Genomic DNA, 25335 nt, shown 5'->3' on the forward strand with positions numbered 1-25335 from the left:
GCATTCTTATAAAAAACTAGCAAAATTGAACCAAAGTGCATATATACATTGAATTGGCATATGCAATCTTTCCAAATGGAGCCTAAGAGTGAGGTAGAAAGCAAAATGATGTAGTTGCCACTTTATATCAAGAGAATTGAGGTAGGAGGAAGGTGGAGTAAATTTTGCATCAGCTATTGAGATGCAAAATTTACACTATTATTAAGTGCAAATGAGACAAACTGTACAAATTTTATATAAAATAAAAATGAAAATGATAGTTACAAACAAATGAATAATCCTAGTTACAAACAAATGGATGCCAAACACAAACACAAAATTTATATCAAGTTCAGATTTGCACTGCAACCAAACGCAAACTCAAGTGAATCAGTGCTAAGGGTGCTCACGATTGGATTAACTGAATCATGGGCCTAGTTTTGAAATCAAACCGATAATTACTGGTTTTTAGAAAATCTATAACCAAAACCAAACCGAAGCTGATTGTTTAGTCGATTAATCGGTTTGGTTTGTCAGTTTTCGATTTTTTATATTTACATATATATATATATGTAAAATATTATATTTTAAATAATAAATAATATATTATATATTATAAATATATATTTATATATAATATATTTATTAATTTAAAATATATAATATATACAAATGTACATAAAATATATACAAATATATGTATATCAATCGATTCGGATGGTTAACCGAAATCGATACCTTCGATTTTTTGAAATACCGAACCGATCGATTCAATTAACGAGATTATTGGTTCGGCTTCGGTTGCTCAGCCCCCTTAATTCACTGACTTCCAGCTTCATAGAGATGTAATTCACCATTTACTACATCGACAAATAATTTTCTCCGGATACTTATATGTAAGGACTAAGGAGTTCTTATGAAAGGAACAGAGTGAAAAAATTCCTTCTGGTAAAATGGACCTTCTCGCTGTGGAGTGACCGAGGGGACCAAAATGCCGCAACTGTTCGTTATCCTTAGAATCACCGGAGTTGAGAAGCTGGTAGAGCAGCCATTCCCGCCGGTAGCGTTGTTGCACATTTAAGAGTTATGCTTAGGCCAACTGGAGGGACAACAATAGCCCTAAGAATTTTATATTATTACAAATTTATCCATTATATGTGCTCTACTTTCCTCGGAATTACGACAAACTTAAACAAAAGAGCTTGGAGGCCGGAGCGATAAGCTGATGCAGAGTGAAGGAGGCCCCACATTTCTGCTGGGAACTTGATTTCTTTCTCCCATTGAAGAAGCTTAGACCTTTCTGAGGTACCATTTCGTGCTAATGAATCGATGTAATTTTCATTCAACCTGTTAATGGAGTTTTTTTTTTTTTTTTTCCTTTTTTTCTATTAATAGATTTATTGCCAATTTCGTCGTGCATGGTTTGAAAAACATGATGTGTGTTTTGGAAGCTGGAATCATCATCACTCATTTCTTGGAGTGAATTCTTCTATTGTTTTTTCTTTTTGTGTTCAGTCTTTCGGGTTAGGGAGATTCCTGGATAAGAGTTCTGTTGTTGTTATATATGCGAGTACCATCTGTTTGAGAGAGGATCACACTCACTACATTGAATATGACTCTACTCAAAAATCAAAACACGTAGAAGAGTGACATCAATTCATCAATCACATTGTTTTTCTTCATCAGTGAAGGTCTTATCTGGGTTTTATTAACTAAAGAGGCTCCAAGTAAGGTACACTAATTTATATTTTAGAGCCCATTTGCTTCATGGTTCATGTAATGTTTTATGCGGAAGAAGACATTTATGGTTTAGTATTTCCTAGAAACTGCTATAGTTTGTCTGTTTGTTCTACTATTGTATATCATCAGATAATGACAATTTATATTTTAGAGTTAGAATGTGTTATATTAGGAATTTAGGATAGTTAGCACATGAGTTCAAGGGGAAATGGTTTTTGTTTAAGACATGGAGTAAATTTTTCACAACTAAAGGTATACTTTTTGAACAGAGAAATCCTTCATTTTATTCAAGATAAGCTTTGGATTGCTGAACAATATCTAGAATGATTAAGTCTCTGACAATTCCTTGCAAGGTATGCGTTTTCTTCATAATTTATTCATTTTTATTCTTATTTTGGCTCAACTCATTTTTGGGATGTTTTCATTTGTTTAAAACTACTTTGGTAACAAGGCTTGAGAAATTAAGACTTTTCTTATCTGTTTCATTGTCAAGGGCACCATGTCTAGGAATATTTTACTTTGTTTTTTCTTCTATTTTATGTCAACTAAGTCTCAACATTGGATGATCTGTGATGCTCTTTAGGGACTATATTCACAAGAAAAAAAATGTAAATAAGGTTTCCTGATTTTGGTTATGTTGATTAATAGAAGTATGGGACTGCATTTGATTCATCTCACCTATTATATTGTGAACAAAAGTTCCTTTTTCGTTTGATCATGGTGGCCTCAAAACATGGTATAATGACCATTTGTTGCAACATCAGCTCACATTTCCTGTTCATAGGCATGAATCTGATTTCCTTCATTGCAGACCAAATCAGTAATGTATTATTTCCATTACAATCACCAACTTGTGTTTAGAGGCATGAAGGGCCTGCGTTCTCAAGAAACATGGCACACTGACAACATGATGGCCCTTAAAGTGTGGAAGTTAAGCATTGCTATCTGTTTGGTTGGAACCATAACTTGAAAAAGAAACAACAGTAAAAACAACACATCTAAAGGTCCTAGCATCTTGCCTCATGTCTCTGACTCTCCGTTTTTAAACATTGTTATGGATTCACCATTTTGCAAGTTTTGGTATTGACTTCAAAGTTTAATTAGGGTTTTGCATTTGATTTTTATGATGTTTCTTTTATTTGTTGTTAAGCTTAATCATAGGAATTGTTATTTATTTTTTCTGAATTTTGATATTTGTTGGATTCTAGGCATCAAGTTTTTATTTTAAAAAGGTTGAAGGGCCCCACGCTTTAAGAAGCAGAAAAGTAAGGATGGAGCTGACAATAACACAGCCTGATGACTGGCACCTTCATCTCCGTGATGGTGTTCTTCTTGAAGCGGTTGCTCCTAACAGGTCCTTTTCTTTTAACACGTTTCCTTTTCTTCATCGTATTTGTCAACTAGTTGCAGCAAAGATCTTATGAAGATGATTTTGCACAAGAGCAATTCTACATGCAGAAACATGTTTCATGGTATAACAGAAGCATTGTAGAGCTGTAAATATTGCACATTGCTCTGTAAAAGTTGCACTTTGAGACCAGTTTAAATTCAGGCTATAAATCTTGCTAACACTGGGTGTAATATTTAAAGCCTATAGTTCTTTACTGTTTTTGTGGCACCAGTACTGCAAAACATGTTCCTGTACCAAAGAGTTTGCATTTGCATAATATTTGGCAACTTTTTATGTTTCTTTTTCTTTTTTTTTTCTCTGAATTCATCTTATTTTCTCAATTTCTGTTGTATCTGACATAATCTATTCTTACATACAGTGCACGTCATTTCAAAAGAGCAATTGTGATGCCAAATCTTAAACCTCCCATCACCACTACAGCTGCTGCTGTGGCTTATCAAGAATCCATACTGAAGGCATTGCCAGCTGATAGTGATTTCACTCCCCTTATGACACTTTATTTAACAGATACGACCAGTCCCAATGAGATAAAGCTTGCCAGTGAGTCTAATTTTCAATTTGCAATTGCTACAAACAAATCTACTTTGGAAAATGTGACATTCCAAATAACTACATAAGCATATTTTCCCTACTGGCTTCTCTTTGTTGTGCTATCATCTCTATGCATTTGCCAATATATTTACCTATTTGAAAGAAGCTACCGATGTGTGATTTAACATATCTTCTATTATCCCTGGTTTGGTTTATATTCAATTGTACAGTGAACAAAACGTGAATGGATATGCATTTATTGCTCAAATACCATGTTACATTTGAAACTAAAAATCAACCATGGGGATTCTCAGGTTTAAGTTCTTTTGTCTGTTCAAGACTTCCATTTGGAGGGTTAACATATGGAAGAAGCCTTCTAAGATGAGCAAAGACTGCTACCAAATAATACTAGAACTGAATTACATATATGCAACCACTTGGACCAAAAAGTATTCTGATACAAGGCAGCCACATACCAATTGTAGTATATAACAACATGAAGGTAAACACTTCTTTTGACAGATAAATGTGGCATCTCAAAAGGTAAAGATTTTTAATGATAAACTGTTTATTAAGAAAACTAGAGAAATTTACGTGAATATTTCTTTTAAGTATTATCTGTATGCTGGGAATTTCTTCTACTTTCAACATGCTTGTTTTAGCTTGTGGTGTCATTAATCCCATTATGTGGAAGGATGGCATAGGGAGTTTGGGTAAGAAGGGGAAGAAAATTTGGGAGACAATCCTTGCAGCTATTATATGGACAATGTGGAAGGAATGGTAGTTAAGAAGTTTTTAGAACAAAACTGTAAAAGAGGATGAGATGCTAAGAAATACACTGCAACAACATTCAATTGGTTATCTGCACCAAGAATCTTCAACAATTTTCCCTTTCATAAGAGTTTTTCTTTAGATGTTTTGCTGAGTTAAATGCCTGACTCATCAGTTTTGTTTACGAGTCAATTGTGTGGATGCATAGTTTCTCAGTGTATGGTTGCTGTGACTATCTTCTGTAAGCACACCTGAAGTTTTTGAATAGAATTATATACTTTTCATTTTCTCAATAAAGTTTTTGCTGCACATATGGTAAATATACTGGAACTGCATCATTGGGAAAGAAGTGAATGTATACTCTAGAGTCAATTTCCTCAAACTATGTTCTAATCAAACATCAACTGGTCTGACAGGAAAGAGTGGGATAGTTTTTGCTGTGAAGTTGTACCCTGCTGGTGCTACTACAAATTCTCAAGATGGTGTTACTGATCTTTTTGGGAAGTGTCTACCTGTTCTTGAGGAGATGGTTCAGCATAATATGCCTTTGCTGGTAAATCTGCTAATGGACCTGACTACAATATAATGGTTTCATGCTTGGAATTTTTTTCCAGTTAATGTAATTAGAAGTTAATTGCCAATCAATTTTGCTTGGTTGTACCTTAGTGTAGCATAACTTTTGTTTAAAAGAAATTCCTAGAAGCTGTGATGGGCTAATGATGTATTACCTAGGTTTAAAGTCCAAAAATAAAAGGTTGGGTGACTTATATAACTGCAGGATATGTCCATATCCAGTCTACCCCTCCCAGGATCTTGGATGGATGGGACCAGCATTGGGTAAAGGCCTTTGATGAAGCTCTGATCATTTTGAAATAAGTGACTATGTTGTCTTTGGTATTATACTTTGAAAAAGTAATCATATAAAAAAAAATCAGGCATGCCTTATTTTACTGAGAAGACTAAAATAAAAGGTATGAGGGAGTCTTGAAAATTGTTTTAGCAGTTACATTCCGTGAAGCTTATGAATTTTACAGCTTCTCTGTGCTTGACCATGAGTTAAGATATAAGGCTTTCACAAAAGGGTCAATCTGCCTTTTGCTTTTTGCATTACCCCTGTCTACTCTGTAACAGGAGGATGGAGCATTATGAGTTAGAACCTTAACCTCTTGATGGAAATTGTATCTAAGGGTTTTTTTTTTTTAATATCATTCTAGCCCAAATATTCTTTATATTGCTAGTATTATGAGTTAGGACTTAGGCAGTTGCCTCCCATGTGATGAAACATTGTTGGTTGTGTATCATAAGGCACTGTAATGTTCGCTTACAAAATTTCACTGAAATTCAGTTCTATGATACTATTACACAGGTTCATGGGGAAGTAACAGATCCAGAAGTTGATGTATTTGATCGTGAAAAGGTTTTCATCAATACCATTTTAAGACCACTAGTTGAAAAGCTTCCACAGCTAAAAGTTGTAATGGAACATATCACTACTCTAGATGCTGTGAGGTTTGTTGAGTCTTGTACTGAAGGTATCTTTGCTAATTGTGATGTCTCATCAGACACATTTAATTCATTACTTTTAACTTCTTAAGGCCCCATTTTATTTTATATATTCATATTTGAAATCTTTTTCATTAGGATATATTGCTGCCACTGTAACACCACAGCATCTCCTTCTCAATAGGAATGCTTTGTTTCAAGGAGGACTACAGCCACATAATTACTGCCTTCCAGTCTTGAAGAGAGAGATCCACAGTATGTTCCACTTTTTTTCTACACTCTAGAGCTTACCATAAAGGCATCATGTTTTTCCATGATGATCCAATATATGGCTCATAGAGATTCTCTTTTTAAAATAACACAATATAGCTATGAGAAACTTCACTCATTTATTGCATCATAGTATTGTGCTCATTTTGGATGAATATTTATTGTAAGAGTGATGAATTGGATTTTATATCTTTTCAGTATTGTTAATTCAGCCATTTCATTTATTGATCAACTCTTTACCTTTTCACATATTTTTCTTTGTTTATTTGGCCAGATCCAACGTTTTGTAAGTGTTATATCAATAATGATGAGCAGGGGCTTCTTGCTACTCTATAAAATGATTGTAAGTAATATTTATAAAAAAAAAGTTGTAAGCAATGCGAATGTTGAGATGGATGAGTGGAAAAACTAGAAAGGACAGGGTTAGAAATGAAGTCATTCAAAGGAAGCTAGGAGTAGATGCAATAGTTGATGAAACAAGTGGAAGTAGACTAAGATGGTTTGGTTGCATGCAAAGAAAACCATCTGCAGCACCCATAAGAGGAAGTGATCTTTTACAAGTTGAAGGGTCTAGAAGAAGTGACGAACTAGGGATAGACCAAGAAGGGCATGGGTTGAATGTTGAAGTAGTAAGAAATTATTTAAGGGCATATAATTTAGCAATGGATATGACACTGAACAGAGCAGAATGGTAAACCAGGATTCATATAGCCAACCTCATATAGTTGGGACAAGGCCTAGATGATGATGAGGAGAGGCCTCAGGCTATTAAATACTTAGATTACCCATCAAATATTCTTATGCTTCTTCTTTTCTCTGTGTAATATTATATATAAACAACTAAAGCATACCCTAATCAGCTAGGCCTGAGACGACAATCGTGCCACACTTAGATTAGCACTAGGAAAAAGCATGTTCTAGGCATAGAGTTGCAATTTGGCTTAGTAAAACCATAGAACACAGACAGCACAGCCCCAGAGTTGTGCTGGATGGTACCAGCACAGGCATGGCAATGCAAATGCATGTCATTGGCTGTAGATATGATTTTCCTGTTAGAATCGTAAACATACTTTTTTGAAAGCTCCAACTTCTTCAGGTTCAAGATACTTCTGTTACCAATTTCTGAAGAAATTTAATGCATTTACCAAGAGGGAGAGATTTGAGGTGAAATTACATGAATATTCTAACAGCAATTTATATAATGCCAGAAGGATGTGATACCAGAACTTTGACCAATCAGAACCCCCACCCCCCCTGTGAATTTTGATGAATACCATTTGATTGGTTACCACTTCTATGATACTCTTGACTGGTTTTCAGTTTATTAGGTATCATAGTTGGTCTTAGTTTTGACCTTTCTCTTTGAAGGATCTAGAGAATTTTCTTATTTAGAAGTTTCCTAATGGTTGTTCTATCACACGCTAAGCTTCAAGTGCAAAACTGTTTTTTCTCAAGCCTTCTGGTCATCACAACAGACAATTAGCTTCTAGAGTTTGCTTGTCCAAAACATAAAAAATGTGTCATAGTCTTTGAAGATCTCTATTGTCTTATGTGGAAATTATTATACTTCTCTCTCTTGGAAATGAAGGCTGTCTCTGAAGTATTTGAGGTATTTTTATCCTTAATTTTTGAGGATTTCAACCACTGCACTTCATGAGAAGCACTGTATTTGTTCATTTTTGATATTTATGATTTTATGTTCTACATTTTATTCCGAATCAATTTTCTTTCTTGTAAAGTTGCATTTGCTTTTAATCAGGTACTGTTGTAATTGAAACCATTAATTTGCTTTCCATACAGGACAGGCAATTGTATCAGCAGTAACAAGTGGAAGCAAACGATTTTTTCTTGGAACTGATAGTGCTCCTCATGAGCGACAACGAAAAGAATGCCCTTGTGGATGTGCAGGGATATACAATGCCCCTGTAGCCCTCTCACTTTACACTAAAGTATTTGAAGAGGTAACCTCTCTCATACTGTTGAATGTTTTGCTTCTTTTGAACCAGATAAAAGACTAAACTTACTGTAGGATATTGTTGTTACTATGACTCAAATGATATAGCATGATTAGTCACGGTAATATGTTAAATATGCCTGTGACATGCAAGGAGTGTTACCTGTGCTTAGCACATTTCTACCTTGTTAAATGCTTGGTGATTTTGGACATAGATTCAAGTTTTTATATATTTTTCTTTCCTTTTAGTCATTCATATTAATCAAGATTAAATATGCAAGCAATTCTATGGTATGAAAATACTTCTTTTAGTGCCAGTACCGCGAAATGCACCTTGAACAGTAAATGTTGGATAATGAACAATTTATGTTGCAACCAACCTTCAAAGTATCTATACACCCTGATGTGCAAGGGGTGTATCAGTACTTTGAACCTTGCACCCACCATTTTTTTAGTTTTTTACAAAAATAGGTCAAGGGGTAGGTCTCTTAGGCCTGTCTACCCCCTGAAATAGGTCAAACCCCCAAAGCTCCCTTATTTAGCGTATCATTGACCCACCAATACGGGCCGATACGTTACAAAATTTTGAACCTTGGTTGCATCGTGCTAAGCATGCAACGTTGCTACATTGGTTTTGCAACCACATGGGATGCAACATCACAGAGATCATTCTGCAACATTTGCTGATCAAGATGCATTTCACGGTGCCAGTACTGAAACTGTTTCTGTACCATAGTATTTTCATAAATAAATGCCAAAGCTTAGGTCCATACCCTCCCAACACCCCAGATAGTTGGAACGCCATTGGGTAATGACCCTTTTACTTGATATTCTAGATAACTATTGCTATCTTTTACTTTCTTAAAAACCTTAATGCTTTTGGAACCCTTGTCAACTTTAAAATACTAGCATAACATTCATAACAATGTAAATGAAATGATTATCATTTTTCCTCCCCTGTCATTGTTGTTTCTTTGCCACCTTGTTTGATAACTATGTATTTTATTGTTTTTAGGCTAACGCGCTTGACAAACTAGAGGCTTTTACGAGCTTTAATGGCCCAGATTTCTACGGTCTTCCAAGGAACAAATCAAAAATCAAGTTGATCAAGACCCCGTGGAAGGTGCCTGAATCTTATGCATTTGCATCTGGAGAGATTATTCCCATGTTTGCAGGACAAACTCTTGAATGGTTGCCATCTATTGTTGCTTGATCCATCTCATATTATTAAAAATCCTCTTCACTTCTTTGTTCATCATTCATTCATTCTAAGGAGGTTCTCAAATAAACTAACCTCCTGAAGCAAACCAACATAGCTATCTCTTTAAGTTATACAACTATAATTTATTTGTGTAATTGCCTATACTGTGATGTTTAATTATGGAAATACATGTAGGTTTGTTGCTTAATTTTGTGATGCAGCCAAATGGTCTTGCTTTTATCAAGTGTAGGTTCCCAGGTAAGGATGGTCCACTCTAGTCGTACTCAACTTTAACTCTAGTGAGAGATGGGGGTGGGTGATCACTGATCGTCTGTCAAAGTTTGACAGAAATCGAATAATTGCAGCTCTGCCATCTCTCACATTATTCCATGTGTCGTAAATTTTTTGTTTCTTAAAAGAGTGCAAGGTATGCGGATCGTATGTTAAATAACTTACCGGTTACCTTGCTTCTTGGTGTGGGTAATCTTCATGGTGTCAGACTTCTTTTCAGCCCACACCCAGCATTTAATTCTCCTTACAGTCGGTTGTTCTACAGTGTTTGGTTTGGATTGAAGGAGCAGATCAGGGTTTGGATTTAATTCTCCTACTTTGTTTACAAGAGCTCTTTCCATTGAGTTGATCGTTTAACTCTGGTCACATTTCTGTTCAAAATGGAAGCATCTCAGTTAAATCAACAACATTAACAGGCTACCAACCTACCACCAATATTTTGTTGCATTGAATTGAGCACGGATAAGGCCATTTAATTGATGGGTGCTCCTACTCCTAGTACAACAAAATTGCCACTGTGATCCCACCATTCCTATTGATAAAATCATTTTCTGTATGCTCTCTGCCAAATCTAGTTACCCTTAATAAAGGGCAACTGACTGGATGCTTGGAAGTATACAGGAACAGGATTTATCCGATCAATCTGATTTTCTGAAGGCGTATGGTTCATCAAGGATTGTTTCCATTACCTTTAATTTATCGACACGCCACGTATATTCTTTCTACGTGTTTTTTCTCTTCTTTTTTGCAGACTGTTTCCTACTATCCCATGACGCCAAAAGGAAAGGTAAAAAAATATATTGTAGAATTAGCCACGTCATACCTCCAGATGACAAAAAAATGACGAGTCATGTAAGAAAAACTCCTTGTTTGATTGTTTGATCAGATCAGTAAACCTTTTTAATGATTTTTTGTCTCAGAAAAACACAATATTAAGTCTATATATTAGTTGATAAACTCGGCCAATCCTCCTGCAAGGCTGCAATCATTAACAGGTTTGAGAGGCATTCCATTCATGGGTGGGCCCCTAAAGTAAAAACATATATATCAGGTGGTCCAGTGTCGATGAAGATGGATTTATTCAAGAACTTGTAAGGATCTCTTTACGCCTGCTTTCCTTCCATCATTTCCTTTCTCATTCTCTCTGCATGTGCATGATTTTGTCTCCCTAAAGCACAAACAACTTTGTCTCTTTTTTCTTCAAATTCTTTTTAAAATAAAGTGTTCCACCACGTGGAGCCACATTTATTCAAAGTGGCACCCCAATGGTTTGAAAGAATCAGAAAATAACCCAGGAATTCATGTCTACAGTCTACACTGTAATTTTTATTGTTCTACAACCACTAAATATATCATTTATTGTCACAAAGCCAGTCGACTCTCTAATTTCTTAAACATAAAACACCAAAGAAGAAAAAGGTAGTCACTCACTACATAAAAAAAAAAAGCTCTCACACACTTCTGCAGTTCTGCCTAGGACATACCCATGAATTCTAAACCCTAAAATGGCTACAAATATTTGAAACAAAGAGGACTAACAATGTGACTGACTTCTCACTGATGCAATCACTTGACGCACTTGGGAGCGAAGGCAAGAGGCCCGACGGTGTAGAGAGCGAACGAGATCGGGGTTTTGGGCTTCTCGTACCTCAAGACGGCCCCAGTTGATCCCTGGTGAAGATTGGTTGGTTGTTGGCATGAGGCCAAAGGTGATGAGACCAAGAACACCTTACACTTGCGAACTCCGTAGGTGGTCACCTTCTTCGGTGCTTGCAGCAAGAAGTATCCATTCTTGTCTGTAGTCGCCTGTTGAGTTACTGGGGACTTGGTGTTATTGCACTGCAACTTCACAGTTGCACCTGCCAAAGCAAAACAACCATATATACCTTTAATCATTAGATCATGAAGCAAAACACAAATCTACTTTGGAAATCAAAATATCATCTCTCTCTCTCTCTCTATCTATCTCGTACACAGACACACTATTCAATTGCAAAATGCAAACTGTGAAGTTGCATGGATGTCAGGCTGTTAATTAGCAGGGGAAATCTTTCCAGAAGAAGCACCGGAGGTGAGACATCAGGTGACTCACGTAAAGAGAAGTTGCCAAGTACAAATTGAAGTGGAGGAATCTAACTAACCAGCAATTGGAGTAGCACCCAGAAGCGTATCAACTCCTGGGTACTTGCATGATTTGCAGTAAACAACTCCTTGTACAGCCACCAGAGTTCTTGGGGGTACGTACGGAAGACGAGGTGCCGGCGACGGAGGAGACACTTTTGGAGGTGGTACAGGAGGTGGGACGTGTGCCTTAGGCGCCGGAGCCGGAGTCGGAACTTGACCCTTGGGAGCTGGACGTGGGTGGGGGCGTGGCTTAGGTGAATGTCGGGGTGGGTGTGAGTATGGCTTAGGTGCCGGAGCCGGAGAGTGAACGTTAGCAGCTACCTTTATCTCATCAACCACTTCATCGACTTGATGGCCAGCTGAAACAGTAAGAGAGGCCACCAAAAGAAGTGAGAGCTGAAGAGCTACAAAAAGCTTGACCTGAACAAAACCCATTTTCTTTCCCTTAAAAAGGAGAAGGAGCAGAGAATGATAGACGTTGAAATGGGTCGTGAAGGAAGTGGGGATTTATAGCAACTTAGAGACGGAATTCTGGGCGGTTTTGGTTGAGCCAAATGATGATCTCTGGGTGGTTTATCTGGGTTTTGGTTGGTGGGAAGACAGGAGATTGTTGTAGCATCAGAGAGTGATCAGAGACTTCGAGATTGGGATTTAAGAGAGAAATTTGTAAAATATAATAATTTGATGTTGCTTATTGCCTTATTCAGTTGTGGAGAGGGACAAGTGGTGGATGGGCTAACATGCATGGGGGAGTGGAGCTGGAATTGTGCACATCTAGCAACAGAGAGAGTCCTGTGGTGCAGAAGTTTCCCATGTCTTCGGTATCTGCACTTGTTTATTTCTTCTTTGGTAAATCTAATTTACACGCTTGGTTTGACGTAAATATGTGAAATTAATAAACAATAAACAACAGCTTTATGGTTTATGAAGGACTGCTTTTTGCTTTTTTGCTTTTGGTGAACGAGTCCTGAGCCCATCACCATGGCTTTATTTGTTAAAAAGCCTAAGTTGGGCCTAGATGTGCCTGGCTAGGTTGAGTCACCGTGCCTAGCTGGTATGGGCTGGGCTCTTACTTTTAAGCGGACGTTGATGTCTATTTTAGCTGGGATTTATCCAATCTAAGTATCAAGTAGTGATGCAGAGAGTTGGCCATTGCAATTTGTAAATAGACGTGTTCATGGCTTTTCAAGAAAAAGCAAATAAAAATAAAAAAACGCGTTGATGGGCCGGGTAGGACGGGCCGATCCGGCCCGACCCATTCTTTACCAGCTTTGGACAAAGTCTTATACCCATGGACTTGAGCTTGGGCTCTAAGCTTCATGCCTGATTATTTTTGGAGTTGGGCCCACATTTCCTTAAATAAAACAGGTTCATTTTCTATTAATAAAGAGGCAAAATACAGTCTCCAGTCTTTCTACATTACAGATAAATTAAGGATTACAATCCAAATCAGAACTTATATTTATGTATAGACCATTTTTCAATCAAAAGCACATATTTTTACCTTGTTTGTTTTCATATTTTATTGAGAACATAACCCCTTTTTTCCCGTGATATGACACTGGCTGATTCTGCATAAATATGACGGTTTATTTGGGTACATCCCTTTTTTTTATCAAGGGAAACACGTACGCTTTTAATAAAAAAGTAGAGTTTTTAATTAATCTTTAAACTACTTTAAATAAAAAAATGGAATGTCGCCAAACCGGTTGTGGACCATTTTTTTTTTCTATATTGAATTGGATAAACCTATATTCAAATTGAATAATATAATAATATAAAAAATAGCTTTGGTATAGTTAGGGGTGTCAGTTGGACTGGATTTGGTCCAATCTGATCCAGTCCCATGTGAGTCTATTATAAATGGACCACGTCCAATCCAATCCAATGAATGTTTTAGACCAATTTGAACTGGTCCAATTCAATGTCTGGACCATCCATTCTGTTCAAATTCATTTTGATCTAGATTTGTTTCAACCCAAACCCGGTCCATTGACAAATATATTCTTATCTTATATCAATGGACCAAATATTAGCTTAATCCAACCCAATGTAATATAAATTTTTATGGATGGACCAGGTCCAATCTAATCTAATAACTATTTTGGACTGGATTGGTCCATCCAATCCATCCAAATTGATTTTGGACTGAACGGGTCCAATCCAAAACTGGTCCATTGACACCCTTAGGTATAGTATACCATTCATTAAATTAAAAATCACTTTTATGATACTTGGACATACAACTATTTACTAAATTCACAACATTTAGACCAACTATCAATAGATAAAATATAAATATAAATACTATCAGATGGAATGAATCCATGTAATTCTCTCCAAAGTTTATAAAGGGATCATATTTGAATTCAGATTCAGATTCAGACAAATAGGGATGCAAACTGATTGGATTGGATTTGAATTATGGTATATTCGAGTTCAATCTGATACTATAAGGATGTCAGATATTTTTTAATCTAATCTAATTATAAGGATGTCAGATATATCTGAAATCTAATCTGATCTAATTTAATTTAAAAAAAAGTAAATAAAATATAATAATTTAAATAAAAAATATAAAATACAGATATTTTTTAATTATTTTCATTATATATATATACATGTTTTTATTAAAAAAATTTATAAAGATGCATAAATAGATAGATAGATATCATATTGGATCCGTTTGAGTATTCTCTGTTTATCATTTAAGGAAAATCTCTCTCTCTCTTCCCGCGTGTTCCTTGAGTAACTTTAGTATTTGGTAGAAGTGAAGCAGTTACGTCGTTTCCCCGACATAAGATATGTGGATGTGGATCCCACCGTAGCTACCCGTAAATTATTATCTGATCACATAATATTTTCAACGGCGTGGATCATGGGATCGGTCCACCGCATGGAGTCTCCGGAGCTATTTCAGAGAGAGAGAAAGTGTCATGACGCAAATCGGCAGGTTCAATACGAATACGATGGAGCTTAAAGCATTTTGGCATCAACCCAAGTCCAAGACACGGCCATCGAGAAATACTTGGTAATTAGAATAATAGAACACAGACAGACATTAGAGTGCAGATAACCTACATGCAGCTACAATGCTCAATGCACCCATTAACACTTTTCAAGCTTTAATGAGCGACCACATGGGCATGCAGCAGGATTGGAGATGAACGGTGCTTTTGCTTTCAAGCAATATTCCTCTGCTCTGATATAAACTCATCAGTTTTCTAAAGAATCAGAGTTGCCTCCTTCGGCGTACTATTTGGTCGATCGGTAGTCGCTAAATATACTCTTCTTCATAGCTAGCGACTAGCGAGAGCATTGTTGTCTGCCCTCTTGCAGCAGTTAGCAGAAACCAAATACCTCTTAGGGTGCGTTTGTTTGCAATACAAAACAAATATGTACAGTGTAAAAAAGCCCTCAGATTGATTTACGAATGCAAATTGGGTTAACATTTCTAGCCCATTTGTATTGCTGTTTGTGAACAAACACCTGAACGTTTTTGCTGGTATTTGGAAGAAAACATCAGAGCAAACATTAAATGCTCTACAAATGGGGATTTGCTTTCAGATCTGCAAATGGGGTTTACCTGAAACATTGAAAGTAGTGGATATGCTTAAAAAAAACAAAACAGAAAAAATAAAAAGCAAAGTTAGATATATTATTTACCATTACTGGAGATATATCTCCACGTGTATTTTCCTGTAACCGTAGAATTACTGCATCATTGGTCTCTCGATGAGTCTTGATATAACACTCGTCGCATTCAGGATAACACCCATCCTTCCAGCTGTAATCTTAATGGACTCCTTCTACGTGTACAATTTTTAACTATTATAAATAGAAACAGGACGTGGATTTCATCATCCATCCACATTATCATTAACTCTGCTATTTCAATTTGGTATCAGATCCTTCATTGATGGACGCGGTTTCAGTTCTGGCTCCCAGAATTCAATAGGTGTGTCTTAGCCACCAATAACGCTTCAGGCTCGAGCTCTACTCATTCTAATGGAGTACATTATCTCTCTACCAAGTTCAACAATGACAATTATTTACTCTACTTCTGCTGATTCTCTACACAAATCGATTAATGGGGTATATAGACGGATCGATTGCTGCCCCATCAAAACAAATACCAGATCCGAATGGAGGTGATAATGATTCTCAATCCAGCGTATTTAGACCGGTTTGAGAAAGATAAACCGGTGCTCTCTTGGATTATTGCATCAATTACAGAGAATGCATTTGCACACTACAAGAAAAATGATGTAAGCCGGCAGTTTAGAGGCGGCGGTCTTTAAGACCACCGCTATAGACACAGCTGAACCGGCGGTCTTGACCCAGTAGGACTGTTCATGGGTCGGGTTGGGTCGGTTTACTGAAGGTTTTCCAACCGACCCAACCTGGTTGAGTTATCTAAGATGGAAATCGAAACCGACCCAGTGTTAAGCAAAACCAACCTGGTCGGTTTGAATCGGATTGGGTCGGTTTCGGCTCTAAGTTCATCCATGCCCCCCATGGCCACCTAGTTTTCTGGAAATATATTTAAAACTGAAATATATATTTTAGAAAATATATATATATATATATATATATATAAATAAAAATATACATACAAATATATTGAAATATATATTTTCTGAAAATATATATCTGATATATTTCATAATATATATTTTTTAGATATAGATATTGGAATATATATTTTCAGATATTTCAGTTTTTAGTTAAGTAAGAACTAAGTCGGTTCGGATCGGATCAGTTTCGGTTTTTACACAAAAAAAATCGAAACCGACCCAAACCATCGATTTATGAATTTGTACAATCTGAAACCGACTGATGCTAATGAAAACCCGACCGACTTGGGTTGGATCAGTCCGAATTGGTCGGTTTGGTCGGATTGGGCCTTCTTATGAACAGCCCTACCGCCCAGAAAACAAAAATAAAAAAATTGGGCGGTGGACCGGTGGTCTTCGAGAACTGGCACGACATTTTTGCATTTGAACCGGACTTAAGCCAGCTTCTTACATCTGTGAGAGAGAGCAAAAATCCAAAAACTCACACTCCCGCCTTATGCTCCCGCTCAAAACCTTTTTGAGAGAGAAATCGATTCAGAAATGCTTCTGACAAAGAATGAAAGGTAAAGATTCTTTTCTTCTTCTTCTTCACATATGGTTAATTCATTTCTATTTTCTCCCATTCTAGGGCATTAATCGGTGGAGGGCAACAAACACAGTTAAAGGCTTAGCCGCAATTCTACTACATAGGAGAAAATCCGTATCAAGCTGGAGCAATCCCCCAACAGCCCTTTTTGACGATCCAAAAGGGGTTCCATTGCAGTAAACCATCTTCAAAAGATACAGCTTCTCCCTTCACCTACATCTACTGTGGGACCTCTGGCGTCACCACCATCAGGTCATTATCATCCCTCTCCCTTCCATCCTCTCTATTTTCTAGCTTCTTTTTCTTTCCTGAATTATATCTATGCAAGTATCGATCATCTTGGAATTAGGGTTTATTGTTTACAGAAACAAGAAAAGGGTTTGTTGCTTACAGAAACTAAAAAAGGGTTTAGTTGAAACTTGAAACTTAGGATTATGGATTGTAAATGACTTTTTGATTCCACGATCAGTAAAACAGATGGATGGTTTAAAAATCAAAATGCACATTCCTTTTCTTGGCAAGGACTACTTTATAGTCAAAATGCGTACTTTGCCAAAGGTAATAATTTCAATGCGATAGGAGCTTATGTAATCCTAATGCCAGCAGTACAAAATGTTAGAAAAGAAAATGAAACAAACATGCCTATGGCTTAGGGTCGTCAAAAATCCTCAATTATTCTTGATTGTGAATTATTGTGATGGCCCTATTTTAGGTCTATTAGATTTTATGCAGTTTGTGCTTTGGCTTTTATGTTCCATGTATTTGTGTTGTGCCCATGGGAAAGAAGGGAATCTATTAGTGTTGGCATAATCACTAAAAGAAGGCTACAATTCATTCATCTGATGCAATTGCTAGGTGGTTTCGGAAGTTGCATGGGAACAAAGAGATTAAGGTGGTTTCTATGCTATACTGTTGCTTTGAGGTTGAAGTGCTAGTTTCTTTTGTTAGAAATATCGGTCTGAGGTTAAGAAGCTTGAGTCTTCTTCCATTTGTCATGGTTGACTCTTACTTAGATTTAGATAGTTTGAATAGAGATACTTCTCAGTATAGATATTGATTAATTGATCAAGTAGTATTTTGTTTTATTGGAGATTGATTTCTGTGAGCCAAGAAGAATGCCACCCCACAGTAGAACTTTTGTCCTAAAGCCAAGATCTACTACTATTTGATCTTCGGTCATGTCTGACCTGCAAAATAAGCCAGGGAACCCATTATTCCACTAGAGCCACAAACATAAAGGAAAAAAGTAAACACCAGAGATTTTCTCCAATAGTAAGTCATTACAGACACAGTAAAATAAATGGATTCCATTCCACCCAATTAATGGAATTTCTTACCAATAATCAAATTAAATGTACAGAAGATAGTGATAGATAATATGCTACCAGTCATCCAAGTCACTTATTATTTGTCCATGTGCCGTATGAATGCTAGAAAGCAATCTGATAAAAGACACAATAAGACACCTTATGCATTGCCTGCTAGGAAGTCCTCTGTCCTACCAGATAATACCCAGTAGATCAGTGTGAGCCCCTTTGGAGGCTCAAAAAGAAGCCAATAGATGTTACAAATCAGTGTGAGCCCCTTAGTAGTGGAACCACTGAACTAACAATGAAGTTTATGCCAAGAGTAAACATATAGACATCTAGTGTTGTCCCTTTCCATAAAGGAATTTTGAGGGGAAATTCTGTTGTTGGTTGGACGAAGGTTTAAAGGAATAATTTTTATTAGTCCTCATGGGGGATGGGGCTGGATTCAAAGTTTGAATTGTTTCACCTATGCGTTAATTGGAGTAACCAATACATCCTGTAGGTGGTATTGGTACAATTCATGCATCCAATATTCTCCACTCTCATGTGCTTGGATCTTAGTTGAATAATCTATTGAGGATAAAACCCTTGACATAGGTACTATTTGTCAAGACTCTCTATTAATAAGATAGGGAACCCCTTTGGGTTGACCATAGGTAAGTAGTAGTGAAGCTTCCTTGACCTGTACATATCACCCAAAATTTCACTTTCTTTCTTTTTAATTAAGGTTGTATATATTTTGATTGTCATGAGAAGCAACCTTTTTGTTGTTAAAGGGGGGGGGGGGGGGGGGGCTTATATCAATCACTTCTTGTGTGTTTGTGGTCTGGACAAAAACTTAGGCCCAGGCCTGGTAATTTGCTGCATGCTAGGCCTTTTGCATCAGGTTAGTAATGATCACCCTCTATGTGAGAGTACATATATTAAGTACTCAAGTATATTCTTACATTCAAACTTCTTGTTTCTTTTTATTTTGCAGGGTTTTCATGTTGCTGCTCTTGGCTTTGTGAGGTGAGGCCCACCTGATCCAAAATCTTATAAGCAATGTTTTGTGAAAATTCCAGGCAACCTGAACCAATTATATTTTTCAGTCATTCATTGAAATCTCTTCTAATTAAGCAGCTCAACTGAAGCAATTCAACTCGAACACTGTCTTTGCTTTTGATTGGATTTTCAGTTTCAAATTTAGGCTCTTAATTAAGAAAGAAAAGTTCATAAAATTTTGAATTGAAATTTGGTATGAAAAAGTTAAAAATTGAACAGGTATAAGTTTTTTTTAGGATCAATCAACCAGAAGGCCTGGCCTATTCACTGTTGATAAAGCAGAGGATGAATGGGTTACCGAATACTTGGATACCCAACTTAACCCAAACATAGATGGCATGGACCTAAAAACATTGGGACCAGGGCCCATAATAAGTTGAGCATATGATTATCCCTCTGCCACTAATACCAGAACCTGACCCATACCAGGGTCCAGGTTCACATGAATGAAAACCTCACCTGTTGAGTTCACTATCAAAGGAAAATTGACCAGCTAATAATGTCAGAAAAGCCGATTCTTCACACCATTGACCAAGATAAAGGAACATACAACTCTGCTCTGCTGAACACAAAACGCTGGCCACATTATGTGCATCAGACAGCACATTGTTTTGATTTCACTCTTCTGAGTTTCTTAATCTCATTTGTTGGATAGGCATTTGATTTGTCATTATTCTTATCTTTGTAAAACTCCTATTAGCATGCGTGATTTGTAACTGTATTTTGATCTTCATGCGAAGAGGATTGCAAATGATAAAGAGGCTTGGGTTGCTCCTAAGGAACCTATTGCTGGTTTGACTGTGGATCTTGCCTTGGTTTCACATTCAGTACCTGCTACCACAGATAGACATGGAGGAAACTTGGTTTGACTGTGTGATTTATACCTGCTATCACTATCTGATTATGTGATAAAAATGGCTGTAGATTTTGAACTTTATTTATGACTTTATATCTGGTATCCCAATAAAGGAAATTATTTAGTTGGATTATTTTCCTTCATGTAGGTACCACTCCCATAACAGTGATTACCTTGAGATCTGTCGTAGCTACAAGGCAATCTATGAGATTCCATCTGTCAAAGAAGATCCGGCACAATGGATACCAGTAAGTACTGTTTTTGAATTCATGTCTTCCCTATTTACCTTGGCATTTCCTGACAATTATTCCCACTTGCAGGTCCTACGGAAAATTTGCTGGTATTTAGTGCTGTCTCCACATGATCCATTTTTTTTTATGAATATCTTCACATGATCCATTGCAGTCAAGCCTTCTTAACTCTACTTTGGAGGATAAGAATCTAGGTGAAATTCCAAAATTTAGGTATATATTTGGTGACATTGGTGTTTTTTCAATACCAATTTCTTCTTTATTCCAAGAAATCATTTAATTTTTATTCTTCTATAGTTTTACATGCCTGCCCACTCAGGTTGCTGTCGAAACAGCTGACCACAATGGAGGTGATCCAGTGGAATACTCTTTGAAAGACATATCAGGATGAGTTTGAGAATGAAAAGAACATGCTTGGGGGTCATTTGGGTGAGAAAGTAGCAGAGGATCTAAAACAGAGAATTATTGAATATGTAATTGGCTTGTGCACATCCAGTTATATGGCATATTATTTTTCAAGATTTTATGATTTTAGATATTCAAATTAATTTAGTTGACATATATGCTTTCAGAACATGTTAGTCGTGTCAAAATATTACTCTAGGATCACATTGAAGAGACTTGCAGAGCTGCTGTCTCTCACTCTCCAGGTTTGTTACCCACATACCTCTTAAGTTTTTTTTGGTAGATTCAATTCCTTTAATTTTGTAGATTTTCTTTCATTTATCGAAAAGGTGTCTTCAGGTTCTGTATTCTCATCTTATACATTCATCTTGAGGTCATTTTGGTAAATATACTTCATTGTGAAGAGCTCTTTTCGAGGTAAATACTTCATTGGTAAATATACTTCATCGGGTACATGAAAAAAAAGATAGACTTATGGTGTAGGTTGTGAAGGAGAAAAGTCCCTATAGGGTATATGTTCTATGTAAAGAAGAAAAGGATTCAATCTTGATATAGGGGAAATAGAAGGATTTCATATCTGAAATATTAAAGAAAGAGTGGTGAAATAGAAAAAAAACTCCATGAACACCAGTTTGTTGACATCACATAAGCTTTTTTATATTGGCAACTGGTAAACTTCTATTGATGATAGTGAAATATGTAAATAGGGTCATATAAGCACAAGGATACAGATAGCACCACTTTTAAATGGGTAGATTGGGTTCATTATTTGAAATATTTACATTCTTTTATCTATTAAATCCAGACCAATCATCCTAATGTGCTTTTATGTGCTACAATCTGATTACATTAACTCTGTCATGCCATAGAGGTTTCAATTTGATTTGGTTAATTTACTAGTTGCATAATTCATTTATTGATATGAGAATGCTAAATTAGGATGCCTCCTTGAATGTCTTGTTTTTTATACATTTTTAATGGTTATCTCAACTACTTTACATTCTTTAATAATTTATATGTTTTTGATTTACAGGTTCATCAATTACGCTAAGTGGATTTGCTTTTGAAGATGTGGACCTTATTCGATAAATTGAATTTTTTAAAGTCCTTGTATTTTTATATGTCAACTGGATATTGTATGTGAATAGTTTGATTTGGATATTAATTAATTTTTAAATTAATATATTTTGTTTTAAATTGCATTTTTTAATTTAAGTCTCTTAACTTAGCTTTTCATATATCAATTATCATGAATTATTTGTTAAGCATGTATTAAAGTGATGAATTAATAAAAAAGTGTATGTGCCAACAAATATCGGAATTAACCTGGCATAAACATTAAAAAATGTATATATATCTAAGCTGGCGGTCATGAAACTGCTAGATTAGCCATAAACAACACCTAAGGCAGCGGTCGTTTGGATCTAAGCTGGCGGTTTGAACTACCGCTTAAGGAAGCAAATGATGTTGGATTAAGCCAAAGGTGGCGGTCAATTAGGATCAAAGTCGGCGGTTTGAACTGCCGCCCAAGTAACCAAACAATTTTTGACAAAACCTAAGCCGGCGGTAAAAAACGCCGCCTTTAATAACACTAAGTTAGCGATGAAAAACGTCACCTTTAATAACACTAAGCTGGCAGTCTCGACAGATTGCCGCGTTAATGAAATTTGGACCACCCCGGACCGGCCACCAAAGGCGGTGGTCTCTTGTATCAAAGGCGGCAGTTTTGATCTAGGTTGGCAGCTACTTAGATGGCGGACCAATGATCGCCGCCTTAGATCTAAGGCTTAGACTGTTTTTCTTGTAGTGACAAGTGGTTGGTCATCACTTACAAGAAGTTTGGAATGCTCTCACCAAATCTTTTGCCAACTACTCTCGCTCTAGATTGCTTCAATATAGGAGACAACTCTAGAGTCTCAAGAAAGGAGGTCTGACTATGTTTTAGTATGTCCAAAAAACTAGATCTATAGCTAATAGTCTATCTGCTGTTGCCAAACACGTTAATATTAGTGATTTTACATACTTGTCGGACTGGGATCCAATTATGAGTTTATTGTGATTGCAGTTACTAATAGGTCTGATATATAAGACCTTGATGTTGATGATGTTTTAGGCATTCTTCTTGGTCATGGTTAGAACAGAATGCCACCCCTACCGATTCCACCTCCCCCACGGTTAATATTGCTAATTTTAAAAGTAAAAATTTTAGTAATAATACCCAATATATTGCTCACAGAAATAACCGTGGCAGAGGCAGGGGGCGTGGTTCTTTAGATAACCGTACAAACAATGGAGGAAAAGGTCGTGGTAACCCCATTGTCTATCAACTATGCAACAAACCGGGGCATAGAGCTATGAAATGTTGCCACCGGTATGATCTAAACTTCAAGAATGAAGAGACTGAACCAATTGCCTACAATAGTAGTACTACTTCTACACCTTCTTCGTTTGATCCAACCTGGTATCCGGATAGCAGTGCCACACATCACATGACACCTGATATTGAGAATCTGCAAATTTGGTCTGTGTATGGAGGAATTGATCAAGTTAAAGTGGGAAATGCTTCAGGTTTGGCAAGTAATCAACTTGGTTCATTAGTTATTAACACTGCTACTCATCAGTTTGCTTTAAACAATATCTTTCATGTGTTGGATTTGTTTAAAAATTTGTTATTTGTTCAAAGGTGTGCTCATGATAACAACTTATACTGAGTTTCATGGTGATCGTTTTCTTGTGAAGGATTATATGGGGAAAACACTATTGTGAGGGCCCAATAGAGACAATCTCTATCAATTTCCAGGAAGTGTGTCTAGCACGAATAAGCCTTCAACCTTAGTCGGTGAACGTGTTTCCATCAATGATTGGCATAAGCAACTTGGGCATTTGGCTATGTGAATTTTGAGGCAGGTAGTGTCACAGTTTGGATTACCCTATGAGGGTCAACTTAATTTTAGTTTGAATCTAATATGTGAGTCATGTAAAATGAGCAAAAGTCATAGGTTTTCACTGCCCCCATCCTCTATAGTTATTTCTGGTCCTTTAGACTTAGTCTATTCTAATGTATGGGGACCAACCCCAGTTTTATCTAATGTAGGGTTTCGTTATTATGTAATTTTCATTGATGCTTATAGCAAATTTTCTTGGTTGTTTCCCTTACAAAGAAAGTCGGATGTTTTTTATGTATTCTTGTCATTTAAGCGTCATGTCGAAGTTTTATTCCATACTAAAATCAAAGCCTTACAATCTGATTGGAGTGGAGAATATTGGAAATTTTCTCAATATTTGGACTCTGTCGACATCACTCACAGACTCACATGCCCTCACATGCATAAACAGAACGAGAATGCTTAATGGAAACATTGCCATGTAAACGAAGTCACCTTGTCTCTACTAGCCTCCTCGTCGCTCCCCTTTTCCTTCTAGGCAGTTGTTGCTTTTACAGCAGTCTATTTAATCAACCAACTTCCGACCAACACTCTACATGGTAAGTCTCCTTTCAAGGTTCTTGGTTCTCCTCCGGATTATTGATTCCTCGAGGTTTTTGGGTGTGCTTACTATCCGTTGCTTCGACCATATAACCAACCCAAGTTCGACTACCTTTCAAAGCAATGTATTTTTCTCGGCTATAGTGACAAGCACAAAGGTTATCGATGTTTGCATCCTCCTACTGGACGAGAATATGTTTCACGCCATGTGTCTTTTGACTAACACAGATTCTTCGAAATATCTATGGCTACTTCATTAGATCCAATTCAGTCTACTGGAATTTATTTACAACCTCCCATCTCCTCCAGAGCTGCTCCCATCACGTCTGAACCTATGGTTCCCTCATCACCACCACTAGCTAGGTCCACTTCTTCTCCTATGACACTTGACAGTCATAATAGTACATTGGCATCCCTAGACGTGTCCATCTCCCCCGAAGTTGGTCCTCGTGGAACACATCCCTTATAGGATACCCTTGATAATACCATTACTCTTCCTCCTTAAAATTCTGTAGCTCCTAGTTGCCAACACACCATGGTTACTCAGTCTATGGACGGCTCCCTACCTCCTCGCACGCATCTGACTACCAAGTATCCTCTACCTCAGTCCTTGTTGGCTCAATTACATGATGACAGTGCTGAACCCTCTAGTTATTCCAAAGCTGTGAAATCTGCTCATTGGTGTGATGCTATAACAAAAGAGTTCAATGCTCTAGCAAATAATGGCACTTGGAATCTTGTCCCATGTTCTTCCAATATGCATGTGGTAGGTACTAAATGAATCTATAAAGTTAAACGGAAGGCCGATGGCACCATTAGCCATTACAAGGCTCGTTTGGTTGCACCAGGATTCACTCAAGTTCCTAGTGTTGATTTCACCACTACCTTCATCCCTATTGTGAAACCGGTGACCATCCATACCATTCTCTCTCTTGCTGTCTCTCAACGGTGGTGCATTCATCAGATTGATTTTGACAATGCCTTCCTTAATGGTGAACTTCAAGAAGACATATATGTCCAACAACCCAAGGGTTTCGAAGATCGTC

The 25335-nt window shown here is 36.9% G+C and overlaps 2 protein-coding genes and 1 long non-coding RNA gene across 6 annotated transcripts; 2 read left to right on the forward strand and 1 right to left on the reverse strand.

The window, feature by feature from the left end:
* Window positions 1-900: 900 nt before the first annotated feature.
* LOC104599400 (dihydroorotase, mitochondrial-like) lies at window positions 901-9568 on the forward strand. 3 transcript variants are annotated; one of them, XM_010261914.3, is made up of 10 exons: window positions 902-1284; window positions 1495-1711; window positions 1989-2072; window positions 2928-3073; window positions 3489-3670; window positions 4849-4985; window positions 5799-5964; window positions 6074-6190; window positions 8006-8166; window positions 9175-9568. In XM_010261914.3, exons 3-10 carry the CDS (start codon window positions 2043-2045, stop codon window positions 9370-9372), a joined length of 1137 nt encoding a protein of 378 aa, XP_010260216.1. In that variant the 5' UTR covers window positions 902-1284; window positions 1495-1711; window positions 1989-2042; the 3' UTR covers window positions 9373-9568. The 3 variants fall into 3 exon arrangements, with proteins under 3 accessions (XP_010260220.1, XP_010260216.1, XP_010260219.1); XM_010261917.3 differs by lacking the exon at window positions 1495-1711 and having other exon boundaries at window positions 930-1284; XM_010261918.3 differs by lacking the exons at window positions 1495-1711; window positions 1989-2072 and having other exon boundaries at window positions 901-1284.
* A 1381-nt stretch (window positions 9569-10949) lies between these two features.
* On the reverse strand, window positions 10950-12591 carry LOC104599402 (non-classical arabinogalactan protein 31-like). Its single transcript, XM_010261920.3, has 2 exons — window positions 11793-12591; window positions 10950-11510 (listed from the first exon to the last, which is right to left on the reverse strand). Exons 1-2 carry the CDS (start codon window positions 12208-12210, stop codon window positions 11218-11220), a joined length of 711 nt encoding a protein of 236 aa, XP_010260222.1. The 5' UTR covers window positions 12211-12591; the 3' UTR covers window positions 10950-11217.
* Window positions 12592-16745: 4154 nt separating this feature from the next.
* Window positions 16746-22014, forward strand: LOC104599403 (uncharacterized). Of its 2 annotated transcripts, none has more exons than XR_016076215.1 (8): window positions 16746-16915; window positions 16981-17190; window positions 19228-19259; window positions 20297-20396; window positions 20469-20612; window positions 20719-20872; window positions 20972-21049; window positions 21838-22014. It is a non-coding gene; the product is annotated as an uncharacterized LOC104599403 (long non-coding RNA). The 2 variants fall into 2 exon arrangements; XR_016076214.1 differs by having other exon boundaries at window positions 16747-16915; window positions 20697-20872.
* Window positions 22015-25335: the final 3321 nt, after the last annotated feature.

This window comes from Nelumbo nucifera, chromosome 1 (genome assembly GCF_055504915.1).
Source record: "Nelumbo nucifera cultivar China Antique chromosome 1, China Antique-T2T, whole genome shotgun sequence".
NCBI classification, from domain to species: Eukaryota; Viridiplantae; Streptophyta; class Magnoliopsida; order Proteales; family Nelumbonaceae; genus Nelumbo; species Nelumbo nucifera.